The sequence below is a fragment of the Lemur catta genome, chromosome 17, assembly GCF_020740605.2.
Source record: "Lemur catta isolate mLemCat1 chromosome 17, mLemCat1.pri, whole genome shotgun sequence".
NCBI classification, from domain to species: Eukaryota; Metazoa; Chordata; class Mammalia; order Primates; family Lemuridae; genus Lemur; species Lemur catta.
The window spans coordinates 45,627,771-45,646,482 of record NC_059144.1 but is presented as its reverse complement, the minus strand read 5'-3'; the positions used below and the strand labels follow the sequence as shown (position 1 = coordinate 45,646,482).

The window sequence follows — 18,712 nt, the reverse complement described above, 5'->3', positions numbered from 1 at the left end:
GCGGGAGAGGGAGGCGCGTCAAAAGGGGCGAAGGATGCCGTATTCTCAGCAGCGGGGTTGGCTTGTTTGTTCGGGTGGCACGGTTTCAGAGCACTTATTCTGGCTGAGTCAACTCCCTCTCTCACCCTTATTTTGGCCTTGGGGTGGATTCGCGGTGTGGGTGTGAAGGCGCGCCCCGCGGCTTCTGGGGCTCTTCTTCCCGGAGCGGAAGGAAGGAATCGGGCACCTCCTCCCCGCCGCCCCCACGGGTCTGGGCCGCCCCAGGCTTCCCCGAGCGCGGCGGGCCCGAGGGCTCGGCGGGGCCGGCTCCCCGCCAGGCGCGGTCTGGACGCCGGCCGGTGCCCGGCCCGGGGCAGCGCGCCGCGCGGGTCCGCCGCGGCCCCTCCATCTCCGCAGCGCGGTCTGGCAGCGCCGCGCTCCGCCCGGCGGGCGCTCGGCCGCAGAGTCCCGCGCTGGGGAGGGGCGAGCGGAGCCGCAGCACTCTCGGCGGGGCCAGACCGACCAGGAGGCGAGCAGGCGCGGAGCTGGGCGAGCGGGGCTGTGGGCCCCACTCTCTGGGCACACGCCCTCCGCGCCGCGCGCTCTCGGGGGTCGAGTGGCCTCGGACCTTGCCAATCAGCAGCGCTGTGCGCCCCGCTTGCTCCACGGTGCGTTAAACGTCAGGAGGGAGCTGCTCGGATGGGGTCACCAGACGCCTTCTCCCCCTTTCCCCGGAGCCCGCGGGTTGAGCAATAAGCCAGCCCCAGCCGGACGCTGCACTCCTATAAATAGCGCGCGTGTGCCCGCTTGGCGCTCTCCGGGCTGCGCTAGGAGAGAGAAAGTTGTGCGCAGGGACTAGGGGCGTGAGCAGAGCCAGGAGAGGACCCCGCCGGACGAGCTGCCCTGCACCCTGCGCCCAGCACCCTGGAACTGATCCCGCGAACGTGTGCTTTCGGTGCGGGGCGCCCGGCTAGCTGCTGACTACCTTCCTATCTCTGAGTGGCACCAGATTTTGGGGAATTTTTGACCCAGCGAAAGTGGGAGTCGCTAGCGTCCTGGCCATAAACACAGCCGTGCGTTCTTCTCGGTCCTGGAAACCCCGTCTGCCTCTGTAACTCGTTCCTGCCGCAAGCCAGACTCTACAGGACCGACACTCGCAGCACTGGGCACCGCCACGCTGTGGCTTCTCTTTGCGTCCCCTCTGTTTTTCCTGTTCTGTGGTTTATCTGGTGCTGCTTGGGTTTGGGGTGAGAATTTATTATTATTATTTTCCCTTGAGGCGTGAATGCGAGGGTTTGATGACTTTTAGATGTCTAGGAACAAGAGTGGGCACAGGGGCCCCAGGCAGGGCTGATTCTTGGGCGGAGGAGGGTAGGGTAGGGGGTTCTGCATGAGCTCCTTAAAGGACAAAGGTAACAGAGCCAGCGACAGAGCTCGAAGGGAGACTTTGACTTCGAACCACAGAATTGGTGGAAGTGTGCGCGCCGCCGCCGTCGTTCCTGCAACGCTGTCGACCTAGCCACTGGCATCATCCCGAGCTCCGGGATCCCGGGGTAGGAGGCGACGCGGGCGAGCAGAAGCGCCAGCCGGCTGCGGCTGCCCAAGCGGCTCACCATGGGCTCCGGGCGCCGGGCGCTGTCCGTGGTGCCGGCCGTTCTGCTGGTCCTCACGCTGCCGGGGCTGCCCGTCTGGGCACAGAACGACACGGAGCCCATCGTACTGGAGGGCAAGTGTCTGGTGGTATGCGACTCGAACCCGGCAACAGACTCCAAGGGCTCCTCTTCCTCCCCTCTGGGGATATCGGTCCGGGCGGCCAACTCCAAGGTCGCCTTCTCGGCGGTGCGGAGCACCAACCACGAGCCATCCGAGATGAGCAACAAGACGCGCATCATCTACTTTGATCAGGTCAGACCCGGAGGGACGCGAGGCACTGAAGGGCGGGCGGTCTCCAGGCACCTCCAACCGACCGAGGCTGCCCGCCCAGGCTAAGGCGGTGTGGTTGGGATATTGGGGCGAGGGAGTCATTTAAAGCAACCGCCTCTCCAAACATGTCGTGGGCCTGAAACTTCTAACGTCTACCCCGCCAACCCAACCCGGCCCCCATTCCCTCCTGGCCTCTAAAAGAGGCTGCTGGGGCGGTGGGAGACAGGCTCGGGCGCGCAGAGGCGGGCAGCAGAGCTCAGGACAAGTTTAACAGCAACAGGTCGGCAGCAGCTGAGGGGAATCTGGTCCCTGGACATCGCGATCTCTTGGCCAGAGCTTGGCTCCCTGGGTCAGACTCCTCTGCCGGTGTCGCCGAGGCTGTTCCTGTGGCGCTCTCGCGGACGCGGGATAAACGTTTGATTTGTTTCTCCCAGGTAGAAAAGCCTCTCCCCAAAGAGAGCTCGGGGCCTCCACACTCTCTGCAGAGATCTGGCAGGCGGCCGCAGAGGGCGGGGGGCGGGGGCCGGGGGTCAGATCTCGCCTCTGGGTTCCGCTGCCAGGGTCCCCAAACACGTTCCAGGCGCTGCTGCCGCTGCCTTGGAGTAGGCAGAACGCGGTACTTAGAGAAAAGTTGCGGAGGAGGGGAGGAAAAGGAATTTGGCAACTGCGCCGAGCTCCCGTAGGGAAGCGCTGGGGAGCTGGTTCTCCCTTTCTGGACTCCTGGCCTTCCAGAGAATTGCAAATTGCTGAGGAAAGACAGACTTTGAGGTTGAGGGTAGGGGATGGGGGAGGACCTGGTGAAAGCTGTGTTTTCTGTTTAGTGACCTGGTGCTCTGTGGTTTGGCATGATGAGAAACCCCAGGATGTTGGCTTACCTGTAGCAAGGGGTCTTGGAAGAAAAGTGACTCGGGAGTTTTAATTTCAACCCCAACAGTACCCAGAGTCTTTTAAAATTCTAAATCCACAGTTCACAGGTGTAGGCGAAGTCACAATGTACAGGAGCACAGGTTAAGTGTTGTTACAGGATTTCTTTACTTAGGCATTTCTTTACTTAATTTTTCCTAAGTAATGCACTCTCCAGCTGGCCAAAGACAGAGAATGTCTCTCTGGGGACTTACTATTTGATAGCCATGATTTTTAAAGAATTAAGTAGCTCCATTTGGCGTTTTGGTGCAGTATTTTCCATCTCGATGGAAATAAAGTCCAGCACCACTCCTGGTGTGTATTCCAATGCGTTAATTAAATGTTCAAATACTGTGGACATTGCACTATTCTCTGTATGAGGTGTTCTTTTCAATGACCTTTCCGTCAATTAGAAGAGGAAAAGGGTTTGTTCTTCTATTCAGGGAGCCATGCATCTTAGAGACAACAAGACACATTTTAGTTATAAATCTTGATGTGCCTGGATGGTCCAATTACAATGTAGAGTCAACATCCAGCTTTATGTGTAGTCAACACTAATCAGCCATTTCCATTATTGCTAATGAATTACGCTACTTGTATCTGAATCCGGAAGTTCCTGCTAAACACCTCAAATTATTTTAGATGTGCTTGAAAAGAAAATTCCCTGTAAAGCCTCTGTTGGGGTTATTGCACAGCTGGTGACTTGTTGTTGAAAGATCATCTATCATCAGGGCAGAGAAAAGAAATCTGATGCCTACTTGGAAGATTCCGAAATCTCAGAATAAAATTATATATGTACATGAATTTTAAGTTAGGTGTTGAGCCTGATACATCCGCCTGTCACTATATTCTGTTATATTGCTCAGAGGTAATAGTACGTTTTTAGGGAATTATGCAAGAGGCTTGAAAATGTGTTAATACTGGCAGGAATGTAGTCTTTAAAAGACATAGTAGCAGATTGTCATTGGTATATGGGAGATGTATCTTTTTAAGGATATCTGATTTTTTTAATGCTACTTATAGATTTATTATTGGAGAGAAATGGAAGAAATCCTATATTTTGCACACGGTCTCTCTCTTTCCTTCTCATAGGAAGGAACTTACCTATGTGACATTGCAAATTTAGTGTAAGAGGTCACTTATTGAAATTTATACTTAATTTCATAACCAATAGAATCAGGCCAAACATCTTGGCATACAAAATGCATTGTTGCTTTCTTGGGAAACATTGCCTAATTTCACTTTTGACCCTTGAACTTAAAGAGCAGGTAGATAGGAGGGTAATGCACAACCCTGGGAGATACAGGGAAAGGCCACCTATTTCATAGACTATCCTTATTCATGCTGTACTCTTTGGCAGCCTGCAAGGGCTGAGTCATTGCCAAATTATTATAATTAAGGCCTAGATGGCACAGGAGTGAAAAAAAAAATGGCTATGGATCTTAGGAGAGGGTTGGCGGAGGCTCAGGGAAGGGCCAGGCATTCAGATCACTTTGTGTACCAACTGTTCAGTGTCAAGGATTATGTGACACAGTGGAGGGGGTGCCCATGCCTCTGTGTGTCCAGGGATGACTGCAGAGTCCATGGATGCCGATTGGCTGGCTTAGAAACGTCACCTCTGGACATTGCAAAGGCTTGTAGAAGGTAGGAATGTAAACACGTGGCAGATGCCTTTTATCTGACTCTCAAGGTAAAGCTAATATTTATAAGCCCTCAAATGTTACCTAGATGTTTCCAGAGCCATTGGGCCTTGCTGGAAATTGAGACATGAATACAAAGCAGTTACTTTAGTTTTTCTTATGTCATTTAAAAGACATAAGCATCTTCTAAGACACAAGTCCATTTTCCAGATTAGCTACGAGGAAAGAAATAGAACTAGATGTTTTGTTCTTTGTGGGTTCTTAAGCTAGTTGTTGATAAGAAAGAAAGAAAGAAGAAAAGGAAGGAAGGAAAGAAGGAAGAAAAAAAAGGGAGGAAGGGAGGGATGAAGCAAACTTATTTTACTTACAGAGGAAAATACGGTAATAATGTACTGTTTTTTATTATTTTTATTTTTAGATCCTAGTAAATGTGGGTAATTTTTTCACGCTGGAGTCTGTCTTTGTAGCACCAAGAAAAGGAATTTACAGTTTCAGTTTTCATGTCATTAAGGTCTACCAGAGCCAAACAATCCAGGTATGTGCTTTGACCCATTCCTTCTCTACCCTGGCCAACTGAGTTCATCTTTAGTGGGTTATGTATCTAAGGATTTATCCAAAGACATTTTTTCATTAATAGAATAAACATCCATCTTTATTGTTTATTTTTTAAAACAACTAATTTCTAATTTTCTTCTTTATAACAGCCATTAAGGCATGTGACAAAAAGCATGTAGAAAATAAACAATTGAAGTTATTGCCTTAATAACAACCAAATACTTAAAAAGCATGGTTTAGTAAAAATTTGTTGACAGAAATCTCTGTATAAGATCATGATTTTATTTAATGCATGTATAGAAAGTATTTGAACTTGCAAGGAAAAAAACTTGTAAGACTAGCAGAGCTTTACAAGTGCATACTAAATAAAACAAATTTCCTATTATTTTTAAAAATTAGGAGGTTTGGTTAACTATTAAGAATAAATTTATGAAGGAACAACTATTCAACATGCTTTTTTCAAAGGATGTGCTGAACTTATGCTTCCATTTATCCTCAGTTACTCTGATGCTGGTGAATTCTTACCAATTGCAATTCCACAGTTAACAATATATTTTGTGTTCTGCTTTCTAAGATAATGGGCTTGACTTTACACTCAAAGGCAACAATGAGGTTAATTCCTGTAATATGCAAGTGTGCTAATGCCAGATGACACTAATTCATGTCTATGGAATGCTAGGATAACTTTTTGTCTTATGCCCAGTATTTATATTGTACATTACGTCCATGTGAATGATAGATTACATACTCATCTACCACATTTACATGTCCTAGTAAATGGGTAAATTAATCAGCATCAGATTTAAGGTACTAAGTATTACTTTTAATATAAAAAAATGAATATCTAGTAAGCAAACTTACTTCAATTAGAAAAGCTTTTTCCAAGCCCCAATATTTAGAAATTATATAATGTTAGATACAGTGTAATAAAAATTGTAATATAGAAAAAAATTAATACAATTTGGAATTGATTCTTTGCTAATTATTCATCAATAAAATCTCTAGTGGCAGTGGTGATTATTGTTTTTGATACGCATTTCTTCTCAGGGAAAACAAAAAGAAATCAACATGTGTGTGTGCATGCACGTGCACACACACACACACACACACAAACACACACACACACTTTGTTATTTCAAATGATTTTCAGCACTGTGCATGTTCCAGCTGCACAGAAACCTGCAAGGATGTTGGCAGAGTCTGGCTGCATCTGGGTTCATCAGGTCAATGCGCACAGTGTGTCTTTTCATGAATTCACTGGGAAGCTACACGCCTGCTTTTTTACCAAAAGATTGTTGGGTGCAAGAGGTAAATAAAGTAGTAAGTTTGATTTTGTGCTGAGGGGAAGCCAGTTTTCACATGGCTGGGTTTCTCCCCATGGATGGTATTCTTTTGTAGGAATTTAAGGAAATTCCTGTGGGAATTTTTTTTTTTTAAAAAACCAGCTCAGCAGACATACAAGCTATGGACCCCACAATTGGCTAATTTGAAAGGAGGGGGATGTATACTTGAACATCATGTATTTTACCAGGTCTGACATCTTCGACATTATTTATTATTCCCAGTAGATGTTTTAACTTTAAAGGGAACTTTTTAGTGATTTTTTTTCTTCTAGGTTAACCTGATGTTAAATGGAAAACCAGTAATATCTGCCTTTGCTGGGGATAAAGATGTTACTCGTGAAGCCGCCACTAATGGAGTCCTACTCTACTTGGATAAAGAGGATAAGGTTTACCTAAAACTGGAGAAAGGTAATTTGGTTGGAGGCTGGCAGTATTCCACGTTCTCTGGCTTTCTGGTGTTCCCTCTATAGAATTTGATTTCTCCGTGATGTTTATCCAGGTGAGGGGTGGCCCGCCCCTGAGTTATTGGACGAACATTTTTTTCATCATTGGATTGATGTCTTTTATTGGTTTTTCATGGGTGAATATGGATTCCCTTTAAGGATTCTAGACCTGTCTGAACCAATACAGAGTTTCACGGATTATTTGTGTGTGTACGTGTTTCAGTATATTTGGATTGGGACTCAAAGCAGATAATACCTATCTATGCTTAAATGTAACAGTCAAAAAGCTGTCTGCAAGGTTCACTCTTAATTTAATTTCCTGGGATTACTGAATTTTTTGCAGATGTGGAATTTTATTTGTTTATTTTTAAAAGACTGGCAACCGGGTCTAAGAATTAGAAAACTCTCAAATTCTGACTTCAGGCAACGGTTAGTGTGATACTGCCAAAGAACTATATACTGTGTTGATATATTGACTACACTTGTTTTTATTCCTTTGAAATTAGTTTGTTTTGTTCTCTTAAGGTAACTGGGAATTGTTTTTCAGTGACTGGCATTGTGTTTTCTCTACAAATAAGGTAATGAATGGCTTGCCCGCAAATTTACCTTGACTATGATGAGATCATCAACATGACTTCCCTCAAAAAAAAAAAAAAACAAAAAAAACCCCTTCATAGTTGTATTTTAATTATATATGTGAAAGAGTCATATTTTCCAAATTATATTTTCTAATAGGAGGAATAAATCACAAATCTGACAAGGAAAAAGTTGCTCACCAGAATTGTAAGTGCTCAGTCCCCAAACCTTGGCAAAACAGCCCTCCTCTGAGCGAGATCTTATACTTTATTGCTCAACTTTAATTAACATGATTGATAATAACCACTTTATTAAAAACCTAAGGGATTTTTTTTTCCTTAGACATGACCACTTTATTAACTGGTGGTGGGATGCTGTTGTTTTTAATTATACCTATTTTTCAAACCTTATGTTGTATTTGAAGTATCATCTGGTTTTGCCTTAACTCCTTAAATTGTATATATTTATCTGTTTAGCTAATATTAAATTCAAATATCCCATATCTAAATTTAGTGCAATATCTTATTTTGTCTTTTGTATAGGTCATATGAATTCATAAAATTATTTATGTCTCTGTTATAGAATAAAGGTTAATATATGTTAGTTGAATTGTTTTTTCCTTTTGGTTTTGGAAATACATATTCTACATGATTTATTTCCTCTTCCTTCCCTTCTTCGTTTCCTTCCTTCCTTTCTCCTCCTTCCCTCCCTCCCTGTCTCCTTCTCTTCCTCCTTTCCTCTCATTTCTTTTTTCCTGGAGTTTAAGAAAAGCTTTCTGAATTTTCAGGTAATGTCCTCAGAATCAGTATTGGAAATCTTTACTCGGTTTAATCTGTCCAAATTCAGGAGTTGCAAGCTTGCCAAAAGAGAATCAATGAACTTAGTAAACTCTTCTTTCAGAAGGACTTATTGTTAGGAAGTTAAGTTTAAAAAGATCTCCCAAAATATTGAGAGGGTGCTCACATATTAATGAGTGATGAGGAGCATAAAGACCAATGTTTTCAAACTGAAGACTTTGGGTTAAAGTTCTGCCCTTTCCTCAACATGAAAAGACAAACAGAAGATCACAGGCTTGTTTTTAAAGGAGGAATTGTTATTACACCTGCCTTGTCTGGAGATTTGGCTCAATTTGCTGGTTTATAGTCAATTAAAACAATTTTTTTGGGGGGGCCTTTTGTAGCTAGTGGCAGCAGGAAGGTGTTACAGGGAGACACATGTGGGCACTCCTTCCAGTAAAATTGTGATTAATCACCAGGTCAAAATATTCATTCATCCACCAGGAAGACTCTCCTCCTCCAAAAAGAATTATCTGGAGATGTTGGCAATGGATCTTCAATTGCTTAGCAAGTTACCCCCCCAGCTGACCTTCTGTCAAAAACCCTTCCTCATTTGTGGTTTTGTAATATGAAAAAGTATTTCACAGAGAGACTAAATAAAAGAGGCTTTCATCTAAATGTGAGTGGAATCCTCTGTAAATACACCAGCTCTATCATAGTCTTTCACCTGGTTCTCTGTAGTCAGAGTTTGTCTATACATCGCAACAGGGTGAATCATACTTGAATCAATACAATTGGCCCTCCGTATATACAGGTTTCACATCTGTATATTCAAATGAGGATTAAAAATATTCAGGAAAAAATAAAAATAGCAATGCAACAATAAAAAATAATACAGATGAAGAAACAAGACAGGATAACAACTATTTACATAGGATGTACATTATATTAGATATTATAAGTAATCTAGAGATAATTTAAAGTATCCAGGAGGATGTGCATGTGTTATATGTAAATACTATGCCATTTTATATAAGGGACTTAAGCATCTTCAGATTTTGGTATCCTACAAGGGGTTTTGGAACCAATCCAAAGGAACAACTATGTAATATTAGTCACTGTTTTGGCAAAATGGCTCAAGAGTACTGGAATTACCAGTAGACACCTAAGATGGAGCAGAGAAAATTAGGTGATTATTAAAATAGATCAACGCAGAAATGTTTTTGTATAAACATGCTTTGGGGCCTGCCCTTATTTTTCTTGATTTTTCTGAACATAAGAGAATGCTGGCAAAGGGCTTGACATTAATTCTTAAGCTCTAGTATACACAATGTGAAATGAAAAATCCACTTGAAACTTTCAAGAGAAAGTCTATTTGAAAGGCACTGCTACAAGTAACATTGCAATTTTATGGCTTCATTTAAATTTAAATAAAATAATTTTAATGTTTTGTTACAAAAAAAAAAAAGAAAAAAAAAAAAAGAAAAAAAAAAAAAGAAAAGCAAAGACACTGAGGCTGTGGTTATCAAATGTGGGAGGGAGAGTACCTGTAACAGTGGATCCCAAGTGGAGGGATGAAGTAAGAGTGAGAGCTTTAGATTATAAAGCTGTCCATGTAGCAAAAACATTTGTACCCCCTTAATATTTTGAAATTAAAAAAACAAAAGAATGAGAGCCTTAGATACTCAGCCTAAGCTGGTTCTTGAAAGTAAGAGCCACTCCCAAACCTAGTGCCTGGGAAGATAAGATTCAAGGGAGAGAACAAAAGCTACAAGGGACAAAATTATTGAGCTAGAAAAGTGTGGGTTTTGGACAGACGTTGGACAGACTCCTACAATCTTCATTTGCCAGCTCTGTGACCTTGGGCAGATTTATTCACCTCTTGGTGCTTTAGTTATTTTTTTGGAAACAATAAATAGTTGGTTGTGACCATTAAATATAACATGTGAAGTGCACATAGTAGGAGCTCAACAAAGGACCTACTATGATTACTAAAACTTAAAGCCTCTAACACGGGGGTGAAGCAGCCAGTAGAGCTGCAGGAAGATACTAAGATTGGCATGAGGAAGGGAAGAAAATTGAGTCTGAGTGCTACAGGCTGAAGAGCAGGAGGCAGTGGGGTCAGAATTATTTCCAGAAAGAGAGCCAGATGCTCCCTGCATATTCTATGGCTTCAAAATAGTTTTCAGAAACTGCTAGGTCCACAAAAATGCTAATTGAACACAGTATTGCATCAGCCCTGTCTACATTCATCAATGCCAGCACCAACCCTTCCTAGATGGTCCCTACCTCCTTTGACTATTCCGTGATCTATTGATCAACAAATGCAAGCAATTGCCTGTAGCAAGCAGTTTCCTCTAGACAGAAGCTCATGAAAACAAAACTGAAGGAAATAAAGAGCTTGTACATAGGAGCTCACTGATTCCAGTTGCTTTTGGGGGGTTCTGTTAGACCCTGATTAGCCAATTAAATTTTTGCTTTAATTTTTTTCTTCTTTTTAAATTTTATTTTTTTAACTTCAGGTTGTTTTCCCCTTTCTGGTTTCTGGCAACTTGGGTAGCTGCATGTTTTCTTTTAGCCTCTACTTTTTAGCAAGTTACTACTTTAAATCTTGAAATAAGCATCTTCCACTAACATCTATTAGATTATACTTATAATGTGTTATGCACTTTGCAAGGTACTGAGCTTGAATCTTCACAAGGAGCAATGAGGGTCCAAAAGTATGGCTTCATCTTGCCTTCTGACTGAGGTACTAGGCTTTATTAATCCACCTTTATTATTTAAGCTGCCTGTCCATTGGGTATAGCAAGGCTCCCAAATTGGTTGACCTCCTGAACATGAGAAGTACTGAAAACAGAGACAGGTGAAGGCATGTGATAGCTGTTCACGTGCAGAACCGTGGCACTAACAACACTGGACTCTTGTCCTACGTGGTTCCCTTTGGTAGAAAGGGGGTTGGGGCTTAAGAAGGTGGCTTCTAAATAGGTTGGCTATTCTCTCTCCTCTAATACAGGCCTGCCTTTAATATGGATTTCAAATATCTTAGAATCAAAATGATTAATTTTGGCCACCTCTGACCTTTCTAACATAAAACAATTGTGAATTTGTGAATTTGGCCCCGAAGTTCTCCTCTGTCAGCTTCTCAGTTAACGTGCATAAGAAGCATCTGGGAATCTTGACAAGATGCAGATTCTAATGCAGTAGGCCTGGGATGGAAGCTGAGAGTCTGCATTTCTAACAAGCTCCGGAGTGGCCTGGGCATCACAAGCTCAGCGGAGAGGACTTCCGCTACCACTTCTTAATGCCTTGTTACTCAAAGTGTGGTCTGCGGACCAGTCGCATCCACACCACCGCCAGGCTCGGTGGAACCCCCAGGCAGAGTTTAGATTCACTGAGAGCTACTGAACTGAAGTCTGCATTTTAACAACATTCTCTGCTGCCCCCTCCGATTCTCAGGCACTGTAAAGTTTATGAAGCTCTGTCTTTAGGTAAAACCCAAAGACCACCTGCGTCAGAATCACTTGTGCTGGGCTTCAGGCAGGCAGCTGCAGTTTCACAAAGTCCCCAGATGATTCTTATAAGCTAAGTACATGCAGATGCAGAGCATTTTCTTTGCAGTGACGGAGAGAGGCAGATGCTTCTACTTTCTATCCTGTCTTAACCTCAGTGAGCCAAAGGCAAGTAGCCTGAGGCTTTAATGCAGGTAAGCACGACACTTTTTTTGTTTTGTGATGAGAAAAGGCTGGAGGGAATCTTGCCAGCATGCACAGAGGAAGGACTGCAGGAAGACTTTACCTAGAGAAAAGATGTGAGGAGCCCTTGCATGAAAATAAAGGTAAGTCACCCACAGAAAGTGGATGTCTTGTGAAGAACAAAAACCCTTAGTGACGTTCCTCATTTCATCAGCATTTTTCTGAAATGAAGGTGTAGTTACATCTTGCTTTTCTTTGTAATTGAAGTGCTCCTCCTCCAGGGATTGCAATAGCTTTATCTAAGTATGCTTGGCATTTGGCTTCAGAAGACATTACTCAGTTGACTAAAGGGTGTGTGTGTGTGTGTGTGTGTGTGTGAGAGAGAGAGAGAGAGAGAGAGAGAGAGAGAGAAAAATATTCAGAAGGATCAATAACACCAGCCATTTCTAGGCAGCCGGTCTGGGTTGAAAATTCATCCAAAGGCAAAAGCCTTTTTTAATATTTTTTTAGTACAGTTGGTGATATTTACAATGAGAAAATACATTGTCATAGGTACTGAGCTAAGAAAGTCTTGGTTTCCCATGCAGTTATCTTTAAAACATAAATTTTGGCTCTCTGACTTTCCAAGAACTGTGGGTTTTGAGGAAATCCTAGAGGGCATTGGTCTGATAGTTCCCAGGGAAGTTGAGGGACTCCTGCAAAACTGCTTTATGCTTACAGTTTGGGGGTAGAAAAGCAAACTTCATCTCTCTCTCTCTCTTCTCTCTCTCTCTTCCCTCTCCTCTCTCTCTACTGTTTTTTCTATTTTTGTCATGTTTCAGCTTTGATGTAAAGGTATAATCAATAAGTAGAGGAAAATGTAGGGAAATTAATGCAAGTTGGGTAGCTATTTTCACATTGCGTTTTTTAATCTTCAGGACAAGAGGAAAAATGGCTTAAAATGACTTGTTCACTTAGTGGAATCATTTTATAGTCTTCTTTCATAGCATTTTAGAGAGAAGGGAAGTAAAAAGCAAGAAGCGGGTATAGGGCCCACTTTGGGGTGGGAGTATGGTGAGGTCTATGCACTCAATGGTGCTAAAAATCATTAAGTTGGAAACAGGTTGTGGTGTACATGGAAACGACTGTCCAATGACAAGGCTGTGTTATCCTAGCTAGAGTGTCAGCACCTGGGAAAGAGGACTGTTACCATTGGCCAAGCCATTTAAGGAATGCATTTATATTGGATAATTCAGGTCAGAAAATATCTCTAAACCCTTAAGTATATAACAAAACCTTTTCATTATTCTGTGCTCTGTAGTCAACTATTTTGACTGGACAATTGCTCTGTTTAAACAATAATGATGGACAATTTGAATGATTCAGTTCTCAGGATGGAATTGGGGGGCTTTGATTATTTTCTGTGTTTAACACAAATGGATCCACCTTCCTTTGTGTGCTATGTGAGGCTATTTTCTTCTAAATTCCTTTTCCTTAGCTATTTAAAAATACATAAGCAATCACGAGTGTTTCTTTTAAAACAGCTTTTACTTTGAGTGTTAGCATTTTTAGCACCACAATGAAAAACTGTCATGATTTTTCCCCCAATGTAAAAAAAAAAAAAAAATGGAGCAAACACTAACATTAAAAAAGTGTACAAGGATAAAAAAAATTCCAAAAAAAAAAAACCTAGGAGAAATTAATGACAAAACTTCATTGATATCTGACATGACAATTTAATGGAAAGGAGTAAAATTGATTCTGGTTCTGTTTAAGTGTATTTTTTTCCTTCTTTCTGAGTGTTAAGGTCAGTTCTCTGCAGGTAAAAGGATGCTGTTCACAAGCAAAGATTTCATCTTCTCTTCATTAGGGTGACTTTATGAACCATGGGCAGCATCAGAAAGTGTTAGATTCTGCCCTTCCATTTCTTGGCTAGACTGATTGGAAGGAAAAATGCTGCTGAAATAGTCCGGTAACTTCTCTCCAGGGAGAGGAACGCCCCACATTTCAGTAATTCAAGGAAGCTGTTTCTGAGCTTGGAAGGAAGCCACATCTAGCTCTCTCTGCCCAAGGAGAGATCCTCGGGATGGGAGGCCTCAAGAGGTTTCAAGATTTAGCAGCAACATCAGAAGTGCCTGGGGCTGGTCTCAGGAGAGACGGGACTTGGCACTTTTTTCCTTCTCATGAGAAGATAAGACAATATTTTATAAGTATCCATAAAAGGAAATATGGAGTCCATAAGAGCCATTAAAAAGTCTTGTTTTGCAAGATTTCCTCTTCTTTGACTGAATTGGTTGTTAAAAGTAAAAGAAAAAAATAGCAAGTCCTCCTTTACTGCTAGAACATGGTACAATGCCATGAGTTGAAGTTGAGCAAGAATCACAAAGTCAGCTATGATTATCTACGAGTTAGAGGCCAAAACTATTAGGAATGAAATAAGGCAAGAACCTTCGCTTAGGGTTTGGGTGTATCCATTTTTTACTGAAGAAACAACCACACACTTATTGTGCACCTACTATATGCCCCTCACTCTGTAAACTTTGAGTCTGCTCTTTCATCGTTTCAACAAATTCCAAAACTCTTTGTGAATGCCTCTTCACTTTGTGGGTGGAATCTCTGCAAAATCTGGAAAGCAGAGAATTGTACTAATGTTTATTGAGCTCAATGATCTGGGTGTTTTGAAACAACAACCTGCTGTAAGTGACCTCCTCACTGCTTTCACCACAGTGTTCTTTCAGGGTCAAGCTTTAGTAAAACAATGAAGAATGATATAGGGCTGCCATGTACAGTTGTGGGAGTTGTGCACTGCACTATTCCAGGGGTGTGCCATTTCTATCATAGACACCAGAGAATTATTTGTATATTTGTTACCACAGTTTTCTAGCAGAAGGTATCAAATTGTCATATTCTAATAAAATAAGGATATCATGACCACCTTCTGACAGATGTAAGTATATTTAGTAAGAAGCTCCTTTTCCTAATTTGCACAAGTATCTTGAGAATTAATGGTGGCATGGAGTGAAGGGAGAAGTCTGCTTTCTTAGTTTTGTCCCTTGTGTCTGATTCCTAAATAATGGCTTTGTTTGTGGGAAGTTGGGGCATCAGGCCTATATACCACTGGGCGTGTGTTAGATGATTTGGTTCCCATGGAAGCCCAACTAAGCCAGTTTGGGGCCCAGGTCTGTGGTCTGATCCAGCCCACAGGAAATGCTCCTTGACACCTAGAGCTGCAGGGTGAAGAGAACTATTTCTCCTTGCAAATGAGCCTACAGCTTGTGCGCCAATAAACACAGCTTCTTTAAAAGCTCAGCAGTTACGTATGAATCCATAAACTAAGCTTTGCAAGGGAAACAATTCTTCAAAAATCTTGTATAACTCAAATTTATTGCTGCTTGTAAGCCTTCCATCCCCTACACCCAAATTTGGATGGACAGGTAGAAAGTTTCTCTTTAAGTATTTTTGCTCCCAGCCCCTTCCCCTGTAGGTTTGGACAATAGTTCTGGGGTCTTAGGGATTGTGGATGGGGGAAGGGCACACTTGGTCACGAGTTCACTAAGATTATGGCTGAGGTGCTAGAAGTCTTACAGTCTATTTCCTTTCTGCTACACATTTCCCTCTAGGAGGTGAGTAAAAAGCAAGCTACCTGCTTGAAAGGTTGGGGAGGGAAAGAAAGAAAAGAGGAGAAGCAGCCTGTTCACTGTATCAAAGTGTCCTCCCATCGCACTGGCTTGTTACCAGCTCATGGGGCTGGCATTGTGGGTGTGGACAGTCCCGGCCATGCTTCACATGCTGTGCACCCATTTCTGGCTTCTGGACCCATTTCTGAGACTTGGGACTCACTGTTGTGCTTCTTCCTCTCTACACTTGCATCTCTTCTCACTGCTAGAATCTGGGCTCACTGAATCAAGAGGAGGTGGGGTTAAGCCACCCTGCAGAGCCCTTCTTTCAGAAAACAGTCCCCTGGAGCAACTGAAAAAACTTCCTTCCTAATCCCAATGGGACCGTAGCTTCTGGGAGAATCTGACTCATGTTGGTCTTCTGTTACTTGGATGAAGCTGCAGGGAGGACTAGGGAGATTTTTCTGCACCTGCTTCCAAGACATTCACAAGGAATTGTGCTGCCGTTTGGCTTTGCAGGTGCTTGGAAAGCGAAGTGGAGTGAAGGTTCCCCTCCTCCGCTGCTCAGTGATGTTGGAAAGTGAGCCGTTGGCTGGTGCTATCTGCCTCGCCCGCCCAAGAGGGTCAGAATGCTCTTCAGTTGTTTTTAAACTTTGCTGTGCATGAGAACCCCCTGCAATGCTGGTTAAAGATGTTATATATATCTTCTCCTATCCCCAGAATTTCTGAATCTATAAAGCCTAGGGTGGGGCCCAAGAAATCTACATTTTTTTCCACAGCACCAACGGGGATTCTTGTATTAGTTTCTATACTACCATTTAAGAATTACTATTTAAATAAAATACGTCTGGGGAAACCATAAAGCGCCACCTAACTGTGATGAAAGTTGTTCTTAATATTATAATTAGAAATGACTCCCTTTTCACTGCCTGTGGTCTTTTTAGTGTAGCCAGTAAGTTTGAGCCAAATGGATGAGTCTCAAAGTGTGAGGTTGCTCTTTAAATTCCCAACCTAAAAAGTCACATCTGGTTGAACAATTTTTATGATGGTTTATGTTTTCCTCCTCATATTTTCTGAATTACCAAATTGATGCATGTTTGCCTAAAAATCACAAATGATGCTGCCACATGTGAGTCAAAAGCAGAAAGGTGGGTCTTTTCCACTCCTCTCGCCGACTCCGCCAGGGTCCCCGTCTTACTGGGTCCACAGGGTGGGGACTGGGGCCCACGAATCTGTCCTGTTTTTCACAGTTTCTGCAGGTGATTCCAGTGACCAGCTAGGTAGGCATTAGAGATGTTCTAGAGTGAGTTTTCGAACATTGTCATCATTCAGTTCCAAACAAGAATTTGGCTTTAACTCAACTTCTCATTGAAAAGTCATTTTAAAAAATCAGCTTCAAATTCCAGATAAGAATCATTAAAAACTTGCCACAGCGTTGTCAACAAAAGCCTCTTGGTGCTGGTAGTTCCTGATGGGCAGGTAGCAGAGAGCACCTGCTTGATACTGCCCACTTGGAAGCTCAGCCCTGTGCCTTTCTCCCCAGCCGCCTCTGATTATGAGTGACAGGATAGGAGAGGCCGCATGTCAACAGTTGCCAGTCCTCAGCCCTAGGGAAGAGACTCACTGGAGCCCTAAAGGACCTGACCTCTGGGCTTCCTAAGCACTGGATGTTCTTGCTGAATATGGACAAGCCTTAAGTTGCTCTGACAATGGCCACGAAAGTCAGTCTGGGCTGCTGTGATTAATGCAGCAACGTATGCAGCAGCCTGCTAATTGTGAGGTTGAGAGTCGCAAGAGCTTGTCCTTGGGGATTCTCAAGATGTGTCTGGGCAACAGGCACAATTAAACAAACCCAGCACCCTAGCATGTGCGGTGTCACATTCTCTCCCGTGGGTCACCCTGTCCTAATCTTGTCACCTGTGTGAAACCGTGTGCTCTGCAAGGCTGAAGCATCAAGATGCTGGGAGAGCCCAAAAATGCATTGAAAACAAACAGGCCATTTAACTCTTCTGTGACACTTTCTCATCACACTAGGAATACTTGTTCCTGGTAGTGAATTTTAGATGATTCAGGGAAGCAACAATAATTCTGGACCTAATCTTACCACTCAGAGATGATCACCATTAACATTACAGAAACAAAATTGAGGTCATAGCATTCAGCTCTGTACCTTTCTTATTCTGTTAATATATTATTAATACATTTTCATCCTTTCTAGGACAGTATAACTTTTGATTTTGTTATTTTGAAGCAATAAAAAACTTATAAAAGTTGCATTTATAGTACTGTATTTTTTTTTCCTGAACCATTTGAGGGTGTATCTCATTACCCGTAAATACTTAGTATTATTTCCTACAAACAAGGAAGGTCTACAGAGCTATCACGTGACCACAAATACCAGGAACTGTACATTGGTACATTGCTATGGTCTGGTTCTCTGACAGCATTCCAGTTTCACCCGTTGTCCCATAAGTGTCCTTTATAGCAAAAGGCTCCAAATCAGAATCATGTGTTGCATTCTATTGTCATGTCTCTTCAGATTCCTTCAGTCCATGACATTTCCTCAGTCTCTTATGACCTTGACGCTTTTGAGGACCACAGGCCAAGGTTTTATTTTTCACCGTGTTTCTCACTTTGGATTTGTCTAATGTCTCCTTGGGACTGGACGAGGTTGTGGGTCTTTGCCAGGGGTGTCACAGAGGTAATGCTGACCCGCATCCTAGCGGGTGGCACACAATTTAAATTTGTCCCTGTTACCGATAATGTTCCTGGGATCATGAAAGTGATGCCCACCAGGCTTGTCCACTATGGTGACTCTTAGACCCTTGGTGTTAAGAGGCATTTTACAGAGAGATTTGTGATCATGTAAACATCCCATTTATGACTGAACTGTCTGTTTATATCCGTGGGGACTTTTGGTTACTGAGTTTATTCATTGTGTTATAATCCTTTACTATCCTTGTTTACTTAAACACCCAAATTGTCCTCTGTTTGATCAGAAGAGCCCTTTTAGCTTGGTTTTATTTTTTAAAACATGTTTCCATCATCCTTTGAGCACTTTCTTGCTTTTTTGCACAAAAAGTCATTCCAGGCTCAGCTTGTACCTTTTCTTCTCCGACATAGGAAACAGCCATTTCTCTGAAGATCTGGTTCCTTTTAGTGGATATTGGTACCAAAAAGCCCAAAACTGGGAGCCAGGTGTGCTCATTGCTACGGTACTGATGTTCCTAAGCATTTTCAGTGGACGAGCGAGGGCAGATGGGTATCTATAGCACGTTCACCCATC

General features: G+C 42.8%; 1 protein-coding gene across 1 annotated transcript; it reads left to right on the top strand.

Annotated features, from left to right (window-relative positions):
• The first annotated feature begins 252 nt into the window (after window positions 1–252).
• CBLN4 (cerebellin 4 precursor) lies at window positions 253–7,965 on the top strand. Its single transcript, XM_045528151.1, has 3 exons — window positions 253–1,884; window positions 4,864–4,980; window positions 6,616–7,965. Exons 1-3 carry the CDS (start codon window positions 1,594–1,596, stop codon window positions 6,811–6,813), a joined length of 606 nt encoding a protein of 201 aa, XP_045384107.1. The 5' UTR covers window positions 253–1,593; the 3' UTR covers window positions 6,814–7,965.
• Window positions 7,966–18,712: the final 10,747 nt, after the last annotated feature.